The 24,485-nt window shown below is 34.1% G+C and overlaps 1 protein-coding gene and 1 long non-coding RNA gene across 4 annotated transcripts in view; one reads left to right on the top strand and one right to left on the bottom strand.

Moving 5' to 3' along the window:
• Positions 1 to 24,485, top strand: part of DNAH7 (dynein axonemal heavy chain 7) — a 127,416-nt gene that overhangs the window by 65,915 nt on the left and 37,016 nt on the right. The window contains 12 exon segments of the mRNA XM_030017391.2: positions 539 to 665; positions 1,545 to 1,764; positions 3,013 to 3,885; positions 4,738 to 4,967; positions 6,054 to 6,384; positions 7,822 to 8,168; positions 9,441 to 9,621; positions 10,916 to 11,101; positions 13,378 to 13,541; positions 19,767 to 19,921; positions 20,844 to 21,034; positions 24,333 to 24,466. Coding sequence (XP_029873251.1) covers positions 539 to 665; positions 1,545 to 1,764; positions 3,013 to 3,885; positions 4,738 to 4,967; positions 6,054 to 6,384; positions 7,822 to 8,168; positions 9,441 to 9,621; positions 10,916 to 11,101; positions 13,378 to 13,541; positions 19,767 to 19,921; positions 20,844 to 21,034; positions 24,333 to 24,466 — 3,139 coding nt within the window.
• Positions 3,456 to 24,333, bottom strand: LOC121233369. Of its 3 annotated transcripts, XR_005932588.1 has the most exons (4): positions 24,254 to 24,333; positions 12,439 to 12,557; positions 11,433 to 11,543; positions 3,456 to 3,917 (listed from the first exon to the last, which is right to left on the bottom strand). It is a non-coding gene; the product is annotated as an uncharacterized LOC121233369 (long non-coding RNA). The 3 variants fall into 3 exon arrangements; XR_005932586.1 differs by lacking the exon at positions 3,456 to 3,917 and having other exon boundaries at positions 10,966 to 11,543; XR_005932587.1 differs by lacking the exon at positions 3,456 to 3,917 and having other exon boundaries at positions 11,536 to 11,621.

Below are 24,485 nucleotides of genomic sequence, written 5' to 3'. Positions count from 1 at the left end.
TAGGAAGGTTGAACACACTGTGCAGCAGCTTAACGCTGAATTCCAAACAGAAGGGGCAAGTATCCAATAAATTTCTGGTTTACATCCCCTTATTTCCATACATAGCTTCATTGTCCAAATCACAATCTAGTCATAAAAACTACTAACTCTAGAACTGAGATAAAATTTAAATTGAATAAAGTATACAGCATTACTTGTAGAGGCTTCTTTCATTGGGATGCTTTGAAAATCAAGAACATGGGTTTGGATTTTGTAATAAAAGTTTTCTTTTATAACAGAAGCCTAGTTAAAACAGTGTCAAATCTATCTATCTATACTTGATTATTCAATCTGTATTTTACAGACTATTGGTTAAAGGAGAACAGATTGACACTGAACTGCATGTTGCTTTCATTAGGTTTATGACAAGGTGTGGTACTTTTCTATGTGAGTCTGCTAGCTGAATCAAAGATGAATATTAGAAAAAAATTGCTAGGCTTTTACTGTTTTATTTTAAATTTTTCTATTAGTTATAGTATTAATGCTTTCTAATATTTAGGTGGTGGTCGAAACCCAGTAACACCACGATTCTTGCGACACTTCAATACAGTTACTATTAATGAGTTTGATGATGAATCCATGTACACAATTTTTTCTAGAATCTTAGACTGGCACCTAACGGTATGGTAAGTGATCTCTATGTATTGTGAAAAATCAAAGTCAGTGTTTAAATTATGGTACTAGGAAGTCTCCAATGTATGTTTGTAGGACACTGCTCTTGAAAAGAATCATAATCTTTTGTATCCTGTGCCTTTTGAGTTATTCATTACTCCACAGAAGTAGGGCTCATCTTAAAATACTCCGATGGTAAAGTTCTTGTTGTGAAGTCTCTAACAGAGGTTTAGATTAGCTGAGGCTAATTCAGTTAGTTGAGATATTTCTGTCATACAGTATTTTTTTGATGTATAATAAATAAGAATAGAATTTGGGTAGTTATTATTCAAGGAGTAGAACTGGAAACTGCTCTTAAATTTTTTTGTGGTTTGAGAAGGCTTAGTCTTTCTTTGGCCTTTCATCACTGCATAATTTTTAATTCCATTATTAGGAATGGACTGCAACTTTCATTGTCTATCTATTCTGAGAGCTAAGCTCCCCAAAATGCTCATATCCTCTTTCCAGACCAAGTTTGTTATTTGACAGCTTCTGACCCTCTGAGGGAGAGAGGTCCCAGAAGACAGCAAGGGCTATTTGAACTGACTTCCCTGTTGCTGCTCTTAGTCACAAAAATGAGGGGGAAAAGGGTATAATTAGCTATCTAGCATAGCCAAATTTGTCAGCATGTTCCATAGTTACTAGATTTGATTTGCAGAGTTAATCTGTTAATCCAGTGAGAGAACTAAGATTTGTAAAACTGCCTGTGAGGAAGTATAATCATAGAACTTAAAAATTGGTACGAACTTACAAGTAAATCAGTGTGCGTATACAATATTATTTATTAATTCACATGCTAGTATGATGGAATTATGAGAATCCTTCTGTTCTTACCACCTTTTATAACTTGTCAGTTATAGCTTTCCATCACAATATGTAGAACTTACTCCACAAATTATTAATGGAACCATGAGTATGTATAAAGAAGCTATGAGGAATCTGCTTCCTACCCCAGCCAAATCTCACTATTTGTTCAATCTCCGTGACTTTTCACGTGTAATTCAAGGTGTTTGCCTGTCAAGGCCTGAAACAACAGAATCTGCAGGAATGATAAAACGTCTCTGGGTTCATGAGGTAAATCACTCAATACCAAGAAATGGTATTTATTATAAATAAGAAAAAGATGTGGATTTGTGTATTAATCTTTTTGTAATGCCATGTCCTGTTGGCTAATAGCTGTGAATTGGTATCACACTCAGGAGAAAGGATTTTGTATACTGTGTGGGCAGAGAAAATCAGACTTTTTTTTCAAAGTATGAATCATATCTTAGTAGACAAGTTGATTGTTGATACCTTCACTTTCATGTGATTATGTAATCTCTATTTGCTGCTTTGAATGCCTGCACAGTCCTTTCTATTTCTTCTCTTCTTCCTCCAAAAAACCCAAATCAACAGTGAGAAGAACAGCAAGTAGTCCTGGGTCACTGGAAATTTTGAGTGATATAATATTTAGTCCCTACTTGTTTGGTTTTTTTTTTTTTTCTTTACTTCTGGACTGCCTTTAGAAGAAATTCTTGAGCTTACTGACTTCAGCAAATGCTTCCTGTCTTTCAGTCATTATAGGATAGACACACTGAAAGAGCTCAAGTGAAACATCCCTTTTAAAAACAAGAGGAAAAAACCCCATATAAGTGATATCTGCTCTTTGTTTTTTCCTGGTTTGAAAGAAAGTAAAGTCATTGATAGTTGTTGCTTTTTAAATATTTAGCTTTAGCTCATAGAATCAAATCAGCATAAAGTGACCATGGAAGAGATCTTTCATGATCATCTAGTCCATTGTCATTCCCCAAAGTAGGACCACATAAAGAAAGGAACAGTAACTTTTGAAGTGTTTTTTTCTGAAAATTTCTTACAATTCTCTGAAGATGAAGGATGTTCAGACTTCCAGGCAATCTATTAATGTTCTTTACTATCTTTTTCATTTAAAACATTTTCTAATATCCAGCTGCAGTCATCTTTCTTTAAATAGAAACCCATAATTTGTCCTATCTAGCTGTAGTGGAAAGACCAACGTGTTCCCTTCCTCTTTGCAGCAGCCTTTTATGCACTTATGTAATAATGTTTATAAATATATATATGTATATGTGTGTGTATATGTCTTTCCATATGAATTTTCACTTTATTTCAGAAGTAATATTATTGGGCTCAACTGTTCAAATTAATTCTAAATACCTATTTTGGTTTTTTTTTCTATGCAGTGAGTTTAAGATAGTTTATATTTTGAAGCCTTTCTCAGAATTGCATTTTTTTAATCTTGCTTAAAAGAAGTATACATTCAAGAGCAGAAGCAACTATTAAAAGAATTACATTTTTATTATACAGGTTCTTAGAGTGTATTATGATCGCTTGGTGGATAATCCTGACCGGGCTTGGCTTGTTGGTTTTATCCAAGAAGTAGTGAAAAATTACTTACATGAAGACTTCCATGAACTTTTCCAGAATCTGGACTTCAACAATGATGGCAGAGTGGAAGAAGATGACTTACGTAGCTTAATGTTTTGTGATTTTCATGACCCTAAGAGAGAGGACACTAAATACAGGGAGATTAGTGATGTGGATCAATTGAGAATAGTTGTAGAGAGTCACCTTGAAGAGTTTAATAACATGAGCAAAAAGCCGATGCAGCTTGTCTTGTTCCGATTTGCTATAGAACATATTTGTAGAATTTCCCGTATTCTGAAACAGCCTCGCAGCCATGCCCTCCTTGTTGGTGTTGGAGGTAGTGGTCGACAATCTCTTACTCGATTAGCAGCCCACATGGCTGAATACAACCTTTTTCAGGTTGAAATAACTAAAAGTTATGGTGTCAATGAGTGGCATAAAGACTTAAAAGTCATACTAAGAAAATCTACTGAAGGGGAAATGCAGGGAGTTTTCTTGTTCACAGATACACAGATAAAAAAGGAATCATTCTTAGAAGACATTAACAACTTATTAAATGCAGGTGAAGTGCCAAACCTCTTTGCAATAGATGAAAAACAAGAAATTTGTGAACAAATGCGTCAAGTAGATCGCCAACGGGACAGGACCAAACAGACGGATGGCAGTCCTATAGCTCTTTTTAACATGTTTGTTGATCGCTGTCGAAATCAGCTTCATATAGTACTGGCAATGAGTCCCATTGGAGATGCTTTCCGTAATCGTCTTCGTAAATTTCCAGCTCTTGTCAACTGCTGCACGCTAGACTGGTTTCAGGTAAAACCAAAACTTTTGCTGGCCTTGTTATTCTAATGGAAATGCAATAGAAACATGACTTCAACCCTTTTTGTAGCAAGTAATTCTCTTTGGTCAAGTTAGCAATGAAAAATACGTTGAATTTTCTTAGTGTCATGTTTTAAATTGTTTACGCCATTAGAACCGTTCTGACTGTAATAAAGGCCAGTATAGGCTGAATGCAAAATCATCAAGAAAATAACTGTGATTGTGGTATAAGAGTAGAACTGAATGAACATGGCACTGTAGACATTACAGATTTAAATATGTAGTGTTTTCTTCTATTACCCTGACTACCAGAATCTAGGGTGCCAAAAACATTTGAAACTGAAACACTTGTCAAAAATAGACATCTTTTGTTGCAGAACACCAGATCTTTCCCCACTACTCTGTGATGGAAATACATTCTATCTGACTGTTATGTGCAAAAGACCTTAGAATTTTTAAGATGTAGAATTTAATCATATAAACAATTTGAGGAACTTAAATTTCATCAAGTTTTAAAATGTAGTACTCTAAAGGTTATTTTGAAGAGGAAGAGCAGAGACAGTTACACACACGTATGGACATACTGAAAATGCAGTTTTCCTTTCAGTAACACTATTTCAATTGGGTGAAACGAGACAGTGGGCTTGAACTGAATCCCTGAGTAGTTTGGTTCTTTCCAGTTCTGTTATTGTACTATTTGATGATCTTTTCATCATGAAGTTACTTCTCTGTGCCTAGGACACTAAGTAACTTTATCTATGAAATGGGGTAAAGGTACTTTTTTGAAAAATGTTTTGAGATTTATGAGTGTGAAGTACTGAATAAGAGAAAGTATTCATTTTTTAGACATGGCCCGAAGATGCATTAGAAGCTGTTGCTTCTCACTTCTTGGAAGATGTTGAAATGTCAGAAGAAACTCGAAGTGGGTGTATTGATATGTGTAAAAGCTTTCATACATCTACCATTGTTTTATCTGACTTCTACCATGCGGAGCTTCAAAGACGCAACTACGTTACACCTACTTCATACTTGGAATTGATCTCCACTTTTAAAAGTCTACTTGAAAAGAAACGCACGTAAGGATTTACAATGTGACCTTTTCTAAAGGAACTCAAGTTCACCAAAATATTATTTTCTATCTTTTATAGCTAATCTGAACAAAACAAGTGAATTGTTTTCAATTAATTTAAATGACAGAATGGTAGATGGATAAAATGTACTCTTTGGACACATGCTTCCTTATTGGACAAAAGGTCTGACTCGATGGTCTCAAAATATACTTGCATTAGACCACTTCTAACATCCGTGGTGATGTTGCTATATGTTGATTATGTATATTATGCTACCAGAGTAATTAATGCAGCCTGCTTACTCTGTGGTTCTCTGGGGATCTAGGGAAGATGACATTTGGGAAACCAGCTTCCAAGTTGCTAGGTGTCATTGGCTAGCTAGTAGGGTTCAGCTGTGCTGTGCCTATGCAGAAAGGACATCTGTATGCATGTGCACATCTGTTCTATTCTCATGGCTGGTGAGGGAAAGTTCCTTTTTCTTTCCTCTCCTTCTTATTGATGTGACACTACCATAACACTAAAGACAAGTGCTTAATTTGATCAACAGGCTGTGTGAAACACTACCTGCAGTAAGAAATTCGAGGAGTAAAAGAATACAGTTTTGAACGTAGTGATTCAATGCCTTTGGAATTTCTTGATTCTGACACTGTTGGCTGTCCCCAGACCCATTCACATTCTTCTGCTAAAATGATTTTCCTCATTATATTAATCCTATTTCAACCTCACTTCAAGTAACAATCTTCATGAGTGTATCCACATCTCCTCCATCTCCTTTTCTTGTCTGTTACTACTGCGTCATCTTGATTTTGTAGCTCCTGTCAGCAAAGAGGCAGAAGCTTAACAATCGCTTATTTACCTATAAGTGATCACTTATTTATCTATATCCTAGTCTCTGCGTATGTATGATAGAATAGTTCAAGACTATGGCTCAAGTAATTCCTGCTATTTTTACTATTTGTTAAACAGATCAAACAAGATTGGCAGAGCATTTGATTATTCAGAGTAATGAGAAATTTGGGGAATGGATCCCAATGAATGAAGTGATCAAGTACTGATAAAATATCTTTGTAATAAAGTACTATTTATTTTCAGTAAGGTGACAAAAATGAAAAGAAGATATGAAGTTGGCTTGGAGAAACTGAACTCTGCTGCATCCCAAGTAGCCTTGATGCAGTCTGAGCTGGAAGCTCTGCAACCTCAGTTACGGGAAGCTAGCAAGCAGGTTGATGAGATGATGGTCGTTATTCAAAAAGAATCTTTGGAAGTAGCCAAAACTGAAAAAGTTGTGAAAGCTGATGAAGCAGTGGCAAATGAGCAGGCTATGGCTGCAAAAGCCATCAAAGATGAATGTGATGCTGACTTAGCACAAGCCATGCCTTGTTTAGAAAGTGCTCTGGCTGCCCTTGACACTCTCACTGCGCAGGTATGGCTAACAATATATATTTACAGACTGGAGAGGTATTCAGATATACAAAAGCATGGAATGTCTGCATTTTCAGATTTTACATTACGCTTACACAGTTTTATAATTTAGAAACTTCTTGAAATGACCACCTCATTGACATTTCCTGGCTTTATTTACCTGCTCTTGTTTCCCTCTCCTTTTCACTTCTGTGGTTGCAGTTGTTGGTTAGTTGGTTGGTGGTTTTTTTGTTGTTGTTTGTTTTTTTTTTTTTTTTTTTTTTTTTTTTTTTTAAAAAAGCAGCTTGTAGCTCCAGGAACAGTAGTTCAGAGTTTCAATGAAATAATGGTCTTTTTTTTAAATCCAGTCTTAACATTTCTCTGGTTTTTGTGGCACAAGTGAACATTCCCAGAACTCAAAAGATACCTCTTTCTACCTAAATTGGTTTAGACCTCAAAAAAACCCATGGGCAAGCTCTCAAAATCTAACACTAATTGGTAAAATAAATATGAGAATCTAGAAATCCTTTAATTTATTGGAGTATGTATTCTCTGAGAAAAGCTCCTAGAAAGAATATTTGAATTTCCATGCAGAGTTATTCTTTGGGAGGAGTAAGAGAGATTATTCTTCATAAATCTTTAGTTTACAAACCTCTTGCTTAATTAGTTGTATACATACATATATGTAGAAGTGTTTCATTCTTTTATATTATTATTCTATATTTGCAGTTAAAACTTTGCTTATTCATTTCCTGCTATTTCTTATAATCAGTGCTTCTTACTCAATAGTTTTCTTCCTTTTAGCTGCCTCTTCCCTCATTCAGCTCACTCTTGGAGTTTAATAACTGACCAGAACACTAACTGATTTATTTTCTGTACTTGAAGCGCATAGAACTTTAGTTATGGGTTGAAGGCAGCTTTTACCTTGTTATCTTAAATCTACTAATTCACTGCTCATGTGATCCTGTAAGCTTGGAAGTATTGTGTTAGAGCCTGAACTGAAGGGTAGAGCATAATAATACTGGAATATTGGAACTCTTAACAGAGGTGCAATGCCCAGTACTAAATTAGGAGCAGAAAATGTACAACTAAAAATGAATTACAGATAGGAATTTCTTGTCTCCTCTAAACTGATTGTTGACTAGATTTCAGATATTTTTGTTTAGATGTCAGCATTAGCTTAACCTGCATAGTACCTTAAAGAAAGGACTAGATAAAATGGAGAAAAAAGAAATAAAAATTTGCAAAAAGAAAATGAGATGTATATGTACGGGCTATCCAGGCTTGCGCTATAAACTTGAGATCATAGTGTATTTAAAATTATCAAGTATGAGAATAGCAAAGTTATATGGAAAAATATTATCTTGACATAAAAAGGGTTATTATTTTTATTGTAAAAGAAGAATTAATCTACCTATGTTCAGAGCTCTAAGGGTGTTTTTTTAATTATTATTTTAAGGATATTACAGTGGTTAAGTCCATGAAGAGTCCTCCTGCTGGTGTCAAGCTTGTAATGGAAGCTATATGCATCCTTAAAGGCATCAAAGCCGATAGGATTCCAGATCCAACAGGTTCTGGAAAAAAAATTGAGGATTTCTGGGGTCCTGCTAAGAGACTTCTGGGTGACATAAGATTTCTTCAGTCTCTTCATGTATATGACAAGGATAACATTCCCCCAGCTTACATGGCTATCATAAGAAAACAGTATCTTACAAATCCTGAGTTTGTACCAGACAAGATTCGAAATGCTTCCACGGCAGCAGAGGGTCTGTGCAAATGGGTCATAGCCATGGAATTTTATGATACGTAAGTATGTATAAAAATAAAAAAAAAGGTTAAAATAAATTTGATTGAAGAGGTCAGTTTATTTTAACACCAAAAGAGATGTGAAATTACTTCTTACTAGTGGGAAACTTGTGCAAACAAGCAGTCATAAAGATTCATTCATGTAACATACCTGATGTTAAGGTGTAGAGCCTGATTTTCAGTTCTGAATTTTTCTAAGGCGGCATGGGAGCAGCAATCTGTTCTGTTAGTGAATAAAGTTAACTTCCTTATAGCGTGTTGCACAAAATAGAGGCATTATTGAAATGTCTTTGGAAGTTTCTGGTAGTCATATCAAGCCCAAAGGATATTTTTTGTTACACATTGTATTTGATGCACTGAAAAAGTGTGCGTATTTTTTATGATAATTCCTAATTTGAAACATCTGGCACTCACATTTAACAGTACATCAGCACTGGGTGACTAAGGTCAACTTGCATTTTGAAAGTTGAGTCATGGTAGGTAGTGCATGCCTTCATTTGAGAGGCTATTTTGTTACTTGACTAAAAGATTAGTAAATGCATACTTGGTAGGGTTCTCAGTTTGAGAATAACTATTAACAAATATCAGTTAGAGAGAAAATTAACTAAAAAGGTAGACTTTAAAGGAGATCTGCAACTTACACCAGTATGAGAGGGGATTCATTAATTGTGAAATATTATTTCAGTTGAGCATAGGGACATTCTAGCGTATTTTCTTGCTTGTTGTTTTTGGAAAGATGAACAATATGTTTTCAGTTATATGTTATTTCCAATAGTCTCCTCACAAAAATATCTGTGTAAAAGATTGAAATCCTCAAAACTGGAAAATAGATCCTTGGATGTGAAAAGCTGTTAATTTTTTTCTTTTATTTTGTGTACATAGTTGGCTGTATGCATGTGTACAGTGTCTGTGAGTGTTACTTAATATATATGATTATTTGTGTGTTTCTAATGGCACAAATCCATAATGGATTCTAAATTGTGATCAAATGGGACACAGTTTGGAAGCATGACCCTTTTTGTTTTTAATTGTTACCTGTTATTACAGAAAAAATTGCAGAAACTGCATAAATCAGTCAGTATCAGCAGAAAAACAAGTGATTAAGTAAAAACCAATTGTCTTCAGATATCATCAAATTATGAAATGGAATATTGCATGAGCTACTGAGTTGCTGAGGTTTCCCTTCATCTTTCCTATGTTCATTTTTTAATAGTAACCCTGGAGTAAGGGTGTATCTTTCGGATGTTTAATTTATTCTTTGACTTTATTTAGAGTGACAAAAAATGTTGCACCCAAAAAGCTAAAGTTGAATCAAGCTGAAGGAAAATTAAAGATTGCTATGGATGGTCTAAGAAAGAAACAAGCAGACCTGAGGGAGGTTCAAGATAAATTGGCTGTACTCCAGCAGGCGCTGGAATCCAAGAAACAGGAGAAGGCTGACTTGGAAAATCAGGTATATAATGCAAACAAAAGATGAACTATTGTTCTACTGATATCCAGAAAAGTTATTTAAAATTTGCTTCTTTGTCAAATGGTATTTTTCCTTTTAACTGCCAATATGTTGAACAAGTCATACTTTTAGATAACTATCTTTTTAGTTAGGTGTAATAGTTTTGAAGTTATAAATGGGCAAAACTTGGGGAATAAATGCTTTGAAGTAATAGAAAATGCAGATGTTATGAATTTACTAATTGATATCCCTCTCCTACATTCTCACTCATATCTGCTTTCTTGTGAGGAAATAAATTTTCAATGATTTGTACTAAGAGTTTGATTCATCTATTAACTTGTAAGTCAGTACATTTAAAGTTTTGAAAGTTTATTTATGCATTCGGTGCTAATGCAGTTTTGAGAATGTTTTTGGTAAACTATGTTCCTGACTGTTAAATAGCTGGTATGTGTGCAGAAATAGGCAATGTTTAGAAGATGGAATTTTTTTTAAGATTTGGAGTACCTCATCTTGAGCTTTTTTTTTTACCAAAACAGTATTGGAATTTGAAATGGAGTCTTAATTCTTGTCTGTAGTTGAAGTCAGCTCTTTGCGTGTTTCTTCTGCTTCCTGATATGGTTTGGAAGTAAAAGGGATGGATAAACTACACAAGCGGTTTGTTACTGTGGTGTAAATTGGCTGCTATGGTTACCAGAAGAGAGAGAGGATTGTAACAGCAGCAAGAGTTGGCATCATTTTCCTCCTATATCCCATGGCTGAAATGTGTCTCTACTAGATAGTAAAGAATTCTAACAGCTAGATTAAATTCTTGTTAAATCATATTTTTTTTGTTAGATTATAAACATGCCTGGAAAGATGGCATAGTTAAAAACTGACACCAGAAATGCAGATTATGTATTCATAAGGATGTGTTTTTTGCAGAAAAGGACGTACCTACTTTCATGAGACAGTGATCTCTTTAAGGTGTTTTTGCTTCTTTTATGACATGTAGATAATTTCCTTGACTATTAATATTTTCCATATCGCATACAGAGCTATTTTGAATGGCATGTTTTATACTGGTGGTCTTCCTTTATTTAGATAACAATGTAACTGAATAGACTTTACTGTGCTGGTACCAAGATTGTTTTTGTTCTTTAAACATTTCCATTATAATGAGAAGGTGTTTTCTTTCTATTTGATGAAATTACTTAAGAAAACATCTGCACAGGAAAATAATCCTTGAATTGCTTTTATTATTTGTAAAATGTCTTTAAAGTGATCATGTAATATAATCAGCAATTTTTTTTATTCTGAGGTTGACTCATGCAGCAAAAAACTACAGCGAGCAGAACAGTTGATTGGTGGCCTTGGGGGTGAGAAAACTCGCTGGCATGAGACTGCTTTGGAGCTGGGAAGGCAGTACATCAATTTGACTGGAGATATACTTATTTCATCGGGAATTGTAGCTTACCTAGGAGCCTTTACATCCAGCTACAGACAAGTAATACATACAGTGATTTTTGTCCCGGTGTTTTATAATAATCTAAATTTTATTAATTTTTCTTCTAAAAGAAAGTTTATATTTTTAAATTATTGTCCTGGTTTCAGCTGGGATAGACTTAATTGTCTTCCTAGTAGCTGGTACAATGCTATGTTTTTGAGTTAGGTATGAGAAGAATGTTGATAACACTGATGTTTTCAGTTGTTGCTAAGTAATGTTTTAATAGAATTCGTAAGTGAAACTGGAACTGAAACTGTATTGTAGGATTTTGAGTTTTGTTTATAGGACACTCTGGGGAAGTTCTTCCTTTGTTCTACTGTATAATACTTACTGCTGTGTAAAGCATGGAGTCCTTTGGTTCCTTTTCTTCTCTAAAGCAATTGCCAGTAACTTTATACCTCATGGCTCTGGTTATTCCTATTCCATTCAATGGCTAAATTCTCTGTAACTTCAAAGAAAACAGAATTGGCTTCTATTTCAGCAGCAGCACAATTAAGCAAGTTCTGAAAGTGGAGTAATTCTGTATGAAAAGAGACAGAAGATACAGTAGCTCAATGACATAGCAGATTTGTGCCTGTAACTCTTAGTGAAATAAACGGAAGTTCTGAATACAAAAAGATTTTGACATGGAAGCTGATTTTAGATATAAGAAATTTTGGATGTCAGAATTACCCTGACTTTGAAAGTTTTTGAACACCAAAACCTGCAAGTGAATTCAGCCAAAGAAATTAACGTCCATTTCTTTTGAAAATCAGGTCCAGGGTATCAAAATTTGCTAAAAATTAAGTAAGAAAAAAAAAAAAAATCCATGTACCTCATTTGAACATAGAATTTGGATATAATCCTTATTTCTACTTTTCCCCCAATGTACTTCCTTTGTCCATTTTTCTTTAGAAAATTTTGTACTGTTCTTTCAATTATTTTCTTCACAATGTCCATGTTGTGATGTTACTATTTTAAAACTTTATAGAATGAGAGTTTATGGTGTGAGTTTTTATAGTGTGAATAAATAGTCAGCAGTTTTTACAATTCCAAATTACATAATTTTGAGTGAGTGTTCTCTTTTATGCTTATAACCTGCATTGTGTATAACATTGTGTCTGGGTAGGTAGGAGTACCTTTGGTGAAACATCTTAAGAGGTGCTGAACTACCAGGCAAGTGTAGATACAGGTGCAGATGATATGCATAAAAGGCAGAGACATCTGCATGATTATTCACTAAAATTGAATACATAGTGGTTTCATCTGAAAAGTTTAGTGTAATTTCATTCTCTCTGACTGCACAGTTTCTTTCTTTGTGTAACAGCAGGTATGGATTCCTGCTTACTTATTCTTACTCTCATGATTGTGAGACACATGTTAGTTAGGTATCTCTTTCAGAAATTGTTGGATAGCATAATCACTTTTGTGCAGCTCTTCATTTTGTCTGCTGCTATGTTTTGTTTTTTTTTCTCCCCTGCAGTTTTCATAAGAGAAAAAGTTAAGATATCTTTTGGAATATCAACTTTGTTTTACGCAAATTAATGAATCCTTCATTCACCATCTCTGTGCATGTCTCTAGCCCTTAGACCATTTCCTTTAACACTGTATTTCTGAGTTTTGTTGCTTGAGGCTTTGCCAGCTAGTTTTTAGTTTAGAATACTACAGCACATTTCTTTGACCTTGTACATAGCTTTCATACAAGATTGTACCTTTCACAGGAACATGCTATTTCTATACATTTCCTTTCTTTAGAAGCATTCTTCCTAGTGGAATATGCTTTTTGGTTTACATATTTGAAGGTGTATGTCTTCATTATTATTACGCACCATGCAAACATGTATAGTTTACACAACTGTAGTGAGTTAGATGATATAGAGAGTGAAAAGCAATTCTGAATCATTGTTGTTAAGTTTGGTTAAGTCCTGAGAAGTGCTCATTATATGTGTCCTGAGAGTTAAATAATGAAGATTTAAATTTTTTTTTTAGTTAGAATATGTGCATTTGTTCTACACTCATTTTATAGTATAGAAGACTACTGCTGAGATGGTAAACAAAATCATACCAAGGCTCTGACCAAATAAACTTGTATTTCATATATAGAAATCACATACAAAGGCATTTTTAGAGACATTTTTAGACATTTTATAAAGAAGGATGAGTTTCTATTTGTAGATATAGTGATCTTGTATGTAGCAACTGTTACGGGAAATGGGTTGAAAAATATGGGTTTTAGTAGTTTGAAAATTTTATGAATAGTCAGAACTTCAGTTAATATTTGTTTTCATCTTATCTAGATGCAAACTAAAGAGTGGGCATTGCTATGTAAAACAAAAGACATTCCTTGTTCTGATGATTTTTCCTTAACAAATACCCTGGGAGAACCAGTGGAGATCAGAGCTTGGAATATTGCTGGACTACCTTCTGACACGTTTTCTATTGATAATGGCATCATTATCTCGTAAGTAAAAAAAAAAAAAAAAAAAAAAAGAAAGGAAAATGGCAATGAATAATTTTCATTAAATAGCTTCTTACAACATAGTTTTCAGTTATTTTTATAGACAGTTTTCTACTGTATATCCGGTTTAACAACTAGCATTATACAATGACTGTAGTGTTTAAATTTATAAGAAATACTAATAATACTTTTTAAACTTTACATTGTAAAGTTTTTAAATCTGTGAATTCACTCCCCTCATTTGTAACTCCTATGGATTGCTATAATGATACCTTCCCCTGGTTCCCCCCCTTTTTTGTTTTTACAAACATGCTGCACACTGGATTCAGTTTAAGACATCCTAAAACGCTTCAGGAATAGAATTTTGAATACTATTCTTGTAGTATAATCAGTAGATATGGAAGTAATTCTCCTTTAAAAAGCTAAAGCTCTTTAATTTTAAAGAAATATGCTGGCATCATTTGCTGCTAAGAGGTATTTCTGCAGAGGTACTGAAGATTATTTTGCTAATCTTTCTATGAGCGTCACACACTTTTTCCCTAAGATGGCACTGGAAATACTACAGATAATGTCTTGATTGCTTCTCTGTAAACAGTTTTCCAGTTTATGTTGCCAACTGGTAGGAGATTTTAACATCCAGGCTTGTAATGTATTTAGTGTGCAAAGCCCTGACGTTTTGGAAATGTTGGTTTTTACACTGATGAGCCGAATCTTTATTTTGCTAGGGCATAGTAACAAAACAACAAAAAAAGGCCCATGTATATCTTCTACTGAAGTAAGGGAGGTGCAAAAAGCTAGAATGGAGAGAATTTCTAGTCTTCTTTCTTACAGAGGATGATCCCAACCATACAGTCTTGCCAGTTTCTTCCTCTGTTTCTTGCCTTTTATTCTATGTACTTCTAAACTGCTTCAACAAGTAAAGGTGAGATAGGCCTTTCCTGCAATAACCCCTGATTTCAGAAAGGTGCGCTTTCACATCACTTCAGGCAGTTGGGAGTTAGATATGGGTCTTCCTCATCTATGTGATAGGTTTAGATATTTGATGAAAGGTGAAAACCTGTATCTGTACTGACAATTTGGAGTCTGTTTTCTTTAGGGCCTCATTCCCCTATCAATACTTCATACAGACTAGTCATTTCTAGGATCCCTTCTGGAGTGGAGAAACCTGGCATATTCCTAGACAGAAGCTGAGAGATTTGAGTTTTGGGTTAGCGTAGGGACCTCTTTAGTAGGCATTATGAATGGGGCGCCACAAAGTATTTGCACCAAGTCCAGTCCTCAAAGAACTTGAAAAAAAAATTATTAAAATGTGAATTCATAGCAGAAAACTGATTGCATCTTTGGAGTGCTGGAATTTACTAAATACCATTTATAATTAAAAGCTTGGCAGTTGCAATTGTAGTTTCCTATTGTGTGTAGTTAGTATGGCAATAGTCTTATATCACAAGTTGAAGAAAGTTCTTATAAGGAAAGAAGGATTTATTTTTCATTTTGAAATTCCCTTTTTGTTTTTAAACATTCCCTTTTGTAATTATCTTAAGCTACATCCAAATAAAATACTTTGACTTTATCTAACGATACATTGATCGAAAACTTTTTAAAATTCTGCATATTTCAAGATATTCTCATTCTTATTTAGAAAGTGAAACAAATTCTGAATCTCAAAATTCCTCATAGAAAGAAAATATGGATCCCATAAACTCTAAATCTAATGTTCTTGCATTTCACTTTTAAGGTGATTCTACATTCTTATGTTGTGTTCTAATACATGCACATCTGTGTCTCGCATCAGTCACCAGAATTACGTTTGTCTGGGCAGAGTTCATCTGGTATATATCAATGTAACAATCAGTGCAAACATCAGTGATTTGTATGACAACATATAGCATGGGAACTGACCATGTTAATGTTTTAACCTAGAAATATCTACAGCTCACTAGTGATTAGCTTTAGATTAATGTGCCTGCTGATGACTGAGATATGTATGGCACTGACAGTTTTGTTAAATAGAGAGCTGGGTGCTTGCAATAGGCTGAGCTTTGTGACCTTGCATAAGCAGTTATGATTTTCATTTGGACTTGCATTTGTTATGACAGTAAACAAAGAACCTCTCGGTTCTGTCCAGTATGCTTGCTAATGCATTGCTACTGACTTCACTTTTAGGTTTTGTTCTTAGCACAGCTGAATCTGAATTGACCGTGGAACAATGTTGCTTTAACTGCTTTTCTGTTTGTGATTGCTACCCATTTACTTCATGTTCGTTGGTTCTCTTTTCTGGATAATGAATAAATAATTCTTACAATTCTTTTCCATAGCCAGGTTAATGGTTGTCAAGTCTGTGATAACATGTACCTAACGTTTATGCATCTTTTTTACAGTATGCTAGTGCAGAAACTTACAAATAGAAATCTTTAATTTTTGGTACTGTTTACATGAAAATTCTTCTCACTGTTTGAGGAGTCTAATGTTGTATAGCCCTGGTGAATGAATACTTCTTTTACTGTAGAGTGAATGTTAGGTTGTCACACATAAGTGAAATTGTCTGTTATAGGGTTAACCTTTGGAAGCATAAACATGTGGATAATACTTCAGCTTTGGCAACTGGATAGGTGACAAAGTGCAAAATGAAACAGCTAAGACAAAAATAATGCACTAGCTAAAGAACCTCAACGTACTTTCACTTGACTTTAAAAATTTACATTGGTTGTACTTTTGGAAGCAAAACTACTTATTGAAGTTAGAGGAGATATGCTGGGATTATCGTTATATATGTAACTTTTTAAAAGTAATTACTGTATTAATAATTCAATCACTCAGGCTAAACAGTTGACAAATGTTAATGAATTCAACACTTCTACAGTACATCCCAACACTTCACTTTTTATAAAGCTTTGATCAAAATTCTCTTTGAACTAATGGAAAGATGATTAGCATTTTAAAACTAAATAATGATAGAGTTTAATTTTGAAATGTGAGATAGAATCTACCTCAAATTGATGATACATATTATGCCTGTAGTTATGAGTTTATGGCTAGATGAATTTTATATTAGGACCCCAGGAACCATATAAAATGCAACTCAAGCTTTTTATAACAACAAATTTTTTAAAAAGCAGAATTAGACACCTATTCAAGGATAATTTGCAAACATACACAGTGACTGCTTATGCATTCCCATCAATGAAGAAGGTTTTTATGGTTGATGAAACCTATGTGTGTTTTGTTGTTATTAGAGAACCACTCTTCAGTTATTCAGTCTTAAGTATTTCATGTCTGTTACACAGTGAGTCTGAAATGGGATATGCTGAAAATAATATATGAATGAAACTTTGAAGTAATTAGGGAAAGAAATACATACTGTATGTTTTGACTGAGGTTTTCTCAAATCTTAAATTTCTGTTTTTAAAACAAGAACAGGCTAAATTATTATGAGCAAACTACGTAAATATTGTCTGTTTCAGAATGCACTTAACATGTATGTTTACTGTGTTCAGTTTACAGTTTGCAATTGCTGTATTGCCTTGTATCATCTTACTCTTAAAATCACCTGGCTATATATCCCTTGGGTCTCCCTTTCGGTTCTCATAAGCAAATGAATCACCTAGCAATTTGTGAGCTCAGCAATTCTTTCAGTACACTTTGGATCTATTGGTGAACACTGTTACCTACTGTGAGACTGTCTTCTAATACTGTTGATGCTACTGCCTCATCTGACAGATGTTCAGATTTCAAACCCTGTTTGCTTCTCCAGACCTACTGTGTTACCAAATTTGCCCTTATCTGTGTTTATTAAATTATTCAAAATACTTGTAACTTTACAAAGCCCACGTTTTAACTTTCTAAATGTGTGCTTAGATATCATGCTGTCCTGGTGGATTACAAATGCATTTCCTGAATCTCTTAATGCATTTTACCTGTGAAAGCTTTCTTCCTCATGGGCAGGCCAGAAAAGGGTCCCTTCCAGATGACCCATTTTCCTAAATCATTTAACAAGGGGGAAGAAAGCCATCCTCTTTCAGCTGGTGAATGGTCACTCCCAAGTCCAATTTGTGATCCATAACACAGAAGTATCCTCTGTAGCATCCCATGTACAATCTCAGGCTACTGCTACACACGGTACATTTCTCTTTCAAACCTTTTGCTCCTGAACTTCTATCTTGCTTCCACAATCTCCATTGAGTCCAAAGAACCTAAGGTGCTTGTGCTCCCTACCTCCATATATATTCCTTCTTCTAAGGGATCACATTTATTTGGGCACATTTTACTGTGCAGAGACTCTGCAAGCAGGATCAGTCACGATTTCTGAGTACAGAATTATTTTTTCAGTAATAAACATACACGATAGTTAGGACTAACACTACTAAACTAAACATCAGCTTGCTCATAACTGCATCAAGAATGCTTTATAAGTTTGTGCTAGCCAGAAGGCTGACATTGAGGTGGGGAAATGTTGGCCTCCTTGTAAAGGACTGGTTCTTGTGAAGGACTGGTTCTTGATCTTGCTGAGCTGCCACATCTGACATCGGTTGCCAAAAAAATAAAAAACAGTCTCTGCTTTTTTATTCTTTCCAAAGTTCCATAACTTCTTGTTGAGTTACTATTCCCAAGCAACAAACTTCCGTTTCAGCTTTGTTTTCACTTTTTATATCTTACATAGTTTTGCTTATCCAGTCTGTCACAGCTTAAAAAAAATATTTTTTCAGTAATGATAATCCGGAGTCATGCTGCTGTGCTTCACAGAACTGTGCCTGAATCACAGATAGCTGAACCCTTGGATTAAGGGTTACATGCATATTATTGTGTGTTGTTATACTTATACATGTATAAATAGGCCTTACAACTACACCTAGTTCTTAATAAGAAGTTTGTGGAATAGAGATCGTAACAGAGAATATAAAGAATTTTTCTCTCTTAAACTGGGCTTTACCTGTTTTAAAATTACTCCCTTGAAAGAAGATCAAGGTTTCTAATGTATTACACAGTTTTGCCTGCCAGCAATTTTGAAACAAATAAGCCTGCAAGAACTTAGATTACATTGAACGAAGTTTGTCTGAGCATTGTCTTTTAGAACTTGCATTGTATCTACAACTACTTGCTCTGTACCTTTTTCTAATTCAAGGCTTATCACTTTCTGTTGACAATTTATGGAAACCTTTTGTAAAACATCACTCTTTCTAAGAAAAGGTGTATTTGAAGATCAGACAAAAATGAAATTGTGTTTTACTTAATTGCATACATTTCATCTTAGTATTTTTAAGGAAAGTAAGAACACAGATGCAGACCTGTTAACATTGCAAGTTTTATTTGTGAATCAGAATTCCTCAAGAGAGAGAGGCTCAATTTAAAAAAAATTGTTAATGATAAATAATTTGCTAGTGTCATTGTGCGTAAGCTAACTTGTAATAATGATAAAGGCCACAGATTTCTTTTCATGCTGAATTTGGAAAAAAAGGTATTGCTGTTGTTTTCCTTCCAGTAGTAGACTGTATTATATCTCCTAACCAACTGGGATCCAACTAGGCCCCTTGATCCAAATTTTTAGGACTACATTTATTTTGGAATTCTCACTTTAGCCTGCTTAGATGGTTTCTAATTTAGGTGATTATTGCTGTAATTGTAATTGACCATTAGCATGTGTCACTAGTCTTAGATATGTTGGTAATGTAACTATATGTGGTAGAGAAAACTGCAAAAAATCTGTGAAGTAGTTACTAAGTCTGCCAAAAATAAAATCCAGAAGCTCTTCATGTCCATTGCTGCTTAAAAATTAGGGATTAAAAGGTAGATACTTTGAATCTGCTAATATATTTCCCTTTATACTGACTCTAAAAGGTCCCTTTAGTGGAAAATCCCGTTAATTTTCACTTGAAAATGCTCACTTATGCATATGAGTATCACAGCTGTTTGAAATTTCAAAACTTAGACCTTTTTATTTTGAAAGTGTTATAAAATTAAATGCAATTAAACTTTCTAGGAAGTAAGAAGTCTTATTCTAAATACTTTCTTTGAAAGAAGAAAATTATTTTTTTTAAACAAAGAACTTTAAGATTCATCTATCTCCTCTTAAATTCCTCAAGGATTATACCTGAGTATGTGCCTGCTACAATTTCATACTGATGCGCTTTTGTTTTAATGACAAAAGGGAATAAATTGCCTTAAGAACTACTTCAAGGTAAATATTTGAAGAGCTCATATTTCAATTTTGAAAGTTTGTATTTTTCCCTTCAGTAATGCACGAAGATGGCCTCTGATGATAGATCCTCAGGGTCAAGCCAATAAATGGATAAAGAACATGGAGAAAGCCAATAGTTTGCATATAATCAAACTCAGTGACCCTCAATTTGTTACAACACTGGAAAATTGCATTCAGTTTGGCAGTCCTGGTAGGTTAATGACTAATGAAAGTGTAAATTACAGAAGAACCTGGAGGGGGCACAATTAGCTAAAAAATGAAACTCAAGTGAGTATCAAATGTTATCATAGTTAAGGAAAACAAATTTTTTTCTTGTTTTGAATCAAATTAGTACTATAGTAATTAAAGTCCTCGCCCCAGGTTATAAGATACTTCTTAGCACAATATAATTATAATACTCAGTTTAATTTGTATCCTTTAATTGCTGTAAGAGATTTGCCATTTCTTTGTTTTCATGTTACAATAATTTTATTTCTAAAAAGTAACGCTGTTTTTATTTGGCTTTTCAAGAGTATAAATATCAGATTGCTAGGCTGTGATCATTAATGATTCTTGTATTTTCTGTAGTATCTTTATTGCAAGTAGTCTTATTACCCTCAAACAGAAATAAATTAATGAAACGTGGTTACAACTCCAGCTATTTTTCAATGCCTAACTGGACTACAAGTAAAGAAATGGATTGTTTATTCTTCATTATTTCTTTCTTGATTTTGACAATGTCATATGCTTACAGTGAAAACTGAAGCAAACTTAGATACCCAAAATTATTTCTGTGGCACGTGCCATTTAATTTGTTATTTCCCTTTTTAAAAATGGTAGCCTTAAATTGCTGTTCTAAGACATTGACAACAGTAATAATGATAGCATTTTAGTTGCATTTTTGCAAATTGATATAATATTAGAAAAAGAAATTAAAGGTACATTTCTTTGATTCATTTTTCAATCAGCTGAATACTCTTAGGAAGCATAAACCTTATCTCTAGATATTACTCGATTAATATTTTTATTGTTTGCACACTGTAAATACACATTATACATATGTATTATAAAGAATAGTCAAACAGTAATATAAATGCCAAGAAAGTCCTACTAATTCTTATGTTATTTTGAAGTGCTACTGGAGAATATTGGAGAAGAACTCGATCCTATCCTAGAGCCACTTTTGCTCAAACAGACATTTAAGCAGTCAGGGAGTATATGCATTTGCCTTGGAGACTCCACTATTGAGTATGCTCCTGAATTCCGCTTTTATATTACAACTAAGCTGAGAAATCCACATTATCTTCCTGAAACATCTGTTAAGGTGAGAATTTTGAAAATGAATGTGCAACTCTGTTTTAATTTAAAATGAGTCCTTGGCTAAAACCAGGGAAGAATTTCTGGCATTTGCTTATTCCTCCTCCCCTGCCAACTTAGTGGGTTTTTTTTTACACTGCTGGAAGACTGGTATCATCTTAGAAGTGTTGACATTTCTCATATCTAATACTTCACCTTGCAATACTGTCATTCTTTCATACAGTCAGGAATTTACTAATTTAATTGATTAATTTTATCACCTTTCCCAGTCTGTATCTCCTGATGCTATTTAGTCACCTTTTATTATAAAAATATTTACAAGGAGTTAATATAATAGTCACCTCACATGCAAACTCTACATTAGGCTTTCATATTCATGATTTTTATCTGTAGTATAGTTAAGGACAGGAGCCCGAGAAATTCCTGGCATTGTGCCTTGTTTATAACAGATAGAAAATATATTTACAAATTTGATATATTTGATAACTATAGCTATTCTTATTTTTTTATGTTAGGACAAAAAATGTGGTTTCCTGTTTTAAAGAATAAAATTGGTGGTTTAGGCTTTTTGAAGTTGCTTAGGAGATGTTTTCCTCCTTTTATTTATTACTATTTTTGAAGAACTGTTTATAGAAAAGTATTGTAAATTTACGCTTTGGTTAAACATAGACTATACTGAAACACAAAACCTTGAAATCAAAACTTTTTAAACTATTGTGATATTCACTAAAATGGAACAGTAAGTTGTTTCAACAATGAAGGAGTACTGATGCAGGAAAAATTGACAAAAATTAATGAAAAGGAATAACTTCTGTTCACTTCAATGCACATCAAATCACCTAGACGTTGATCTTTTATCAAAGAAGGTAATTAGCTGCATGTTCAGAAAAAAAGATGAAATATGAAAGGAAAAGAACATCCAAAAGATTTACTCTTAGAGTACATATACATTGAAAAACTATATGAAGGTTATTTCCTAGGAACAGTTTTTTATTTAACAGACAATTAAAATCTCCTAGCTGCCAATCAACAGTCAATACAGTATTTTTTTGTTTTGTTTTGGTTGGTTGGTTGGTTTTTTCCCCAGAATACAAAGCTTCTAAAGATGAATCTTCTCTAGTTGGGTTCCCTGCAGTCAGACATAAGTTGTTAATTGTTGTAACAAGGAGCAGTTGCTTCATGGCATGGTTAGGTATACTCCTAGCTACACCACACGCTGCTGAGCTAGCTATGGTGGCTCTTGTACAGGGAGCAGGATGCAGAAAAGTAATATCTAAGTATCTTGCTCTGAAGGTAATTGCAACATCCATTGGTGAATTTGTCCTGAGGATTATTCAGGAGCTAGTTAATGAAATGAGTCCAGGGAAAATGGTTACTGATGTGGTTATCATATTTCACAGAAAATGATTGTACTGAATTCTGACGTGACTTACATAGTGAAGCCCGCAAAGAGACATAGGTCGTGGATTTACATGTATTTACACTACACAGATATGTATTTGCAGTTATTAGCCATTTGGGGTAGCTTTTTTCTAACATTATTGATTAAATGTATTAAAAAACCACTTAAAAAATCAGATAATTTTCAGCACTGCTGAAGGAAAGGTGACTTATTCATGTCCATAAAAAAAATCATTCTGTCCCTCAGGGACCAAGGAGAAATGTAGAAGGTAGATAGCAGTTTGCACTTAGACTTCAGAGGTCTGAACCAGCCAACCTTTCAGAGCATGGCAGCTGTGATTGAAAGCTAACTCATAATGCTGTTTATAGCTAGCCTTTTACTTTGAAGAAGAGAAATGGAGCCTATAGAAGATTCTTGAAGTTTTGAAACATTAGGTCCCTCTTATATTTCCCATGACTAAAATTGTTAAATAAGGTGAGGAAGAAACAGGGTGTGATGCTTGTGAAGATCTTACTGATTCTTAGTGTCGAATAGAACTGAACCTCATCTCAAAATTCCTGTGTGAAAGAACAATGTGATAAGCTATCTGTGCTCTGAAAATTTTTTTCAGTTGAGGCTTACTATAACAAAAAATGATTAGTGATGTATTTTAAGAAAGTTAAAATACTACCCCTCCTAACTTTACAAGCAAAACTCATGAAAAAAAGCCTCAAATATTTGGACAACTTGCAGATATTATTAGTGGCAGAAACCAATCAAGACAAATTAACTTCACAGGTATTCCACATTCTAACTGATCACTATGTTCAAGGCGAATGTTCTTTTGAAACACAACTCAGTGGCATCTGTACCCACCAAAAAAGCCCAAAGAGTATCTGTAGTCACTATTACCTAGTCCATTAATTAAAAGCAATACTTTCATCAGTCTTGATGATTGATAAGTAGATTATTTTCTTGGTTTTGAACAACATGCATCAAACTCTTTTCTAGCCTTCTGCTGGTAATGTATTTCTTCCCTTTCTCATGTAACATATTGTACATTTTTGCCACTTCTTCAGCAAGAGTATGGGGTTTTTTGTGAATCCATTATAAATATATCATGGGATTGGAATTCTTTTAAACAATAATTTTTTCCAGTCACTTATTTTCTCATGAAAAAGAGAACATGATGCTATCCTAATTCTAGGATACAGATGTCCCCATAATAATACCACCACAAATTGCATGTGAACAAGGCCATTAAAGAGAGAAAACATATGTGGCAGAGGCAATAATAGTTTGAAGTACAACTCCAGCATGTATGTTACCACTTACTTTATGAAAACAGCAAAAAATTTATGGGTGAAAGTGTCTAAACACCATAAAATGTGATCTACTTGGTCTTTATTTATATTTTTGCAAAATACTGTGCCAGCATCCCATTTGCACTGGGATGTTTAGATGGAACAATTCTGGAAAACAAACAATACCAAATTTATTTACAAAATCTGTATGTTAAGTTGAATCTTCCATTCATAGAAATGTTTTTCTCCTTTCTCTGTGAAGGCTGCTTGATGCATACAGGTATCAAATGGGTAGATCCCTCTTGCATGTAAAAGTGTTCATTCTTGTTATATGGACTAATCACCTGAAGCACTGATACTCAAAGTTTCAGTGTAATTTTGAGGAACAGAATGAAATTCTATACATTCTTGTCACATCCCTTTTATGGTTAAGTTTCTGGGTTAATCCTGGAGTTAGCTTTCCAACACAATCTTAAACCCTCAGCTGCAATTCATTTACTATCAAAGTTTGGCTGAGCATATTACATGATATTATACATACCTCATCTTGTAAAGGAAGCAGCATTTTAATTGTATCTGGCCATAACTGTGCTATCTTTCAAAAAAATATCTTCTAACAGGTAACATTATTGAACTTCATGATAACTTCAGAAGGAATGCAGGATCAGCTTCTTGGAATCGTAGTTGCAAAAGAAAGGCCAGATCTTGAAGAAGAAAAACAAGCCCTCATCGTTCAAGGGGCTGAGAATAAAAGGTATCAAGACAACTTCCTG

Source organism: Aquila chrysaetos, chromosome 6 (assembly GCF_900496995.4).
Source record: "Aquila chrysaetos chrysaetos chromosome 6, bAquChr1.4, whole genome shotgun sequence".
NCBI classification, from domain to species: domain Eukaryota; kingdom Metazoa; phylum Chordata; class Aves; order Accipitriformes; family Accipitridae; genus Aquila; species Aquila chrysaetos.
The sequence above is the reverse complement of the archived record's forward strand: the minus strand, read 5'-3'. Positions and strand labels throughout refer to the sequence as shown.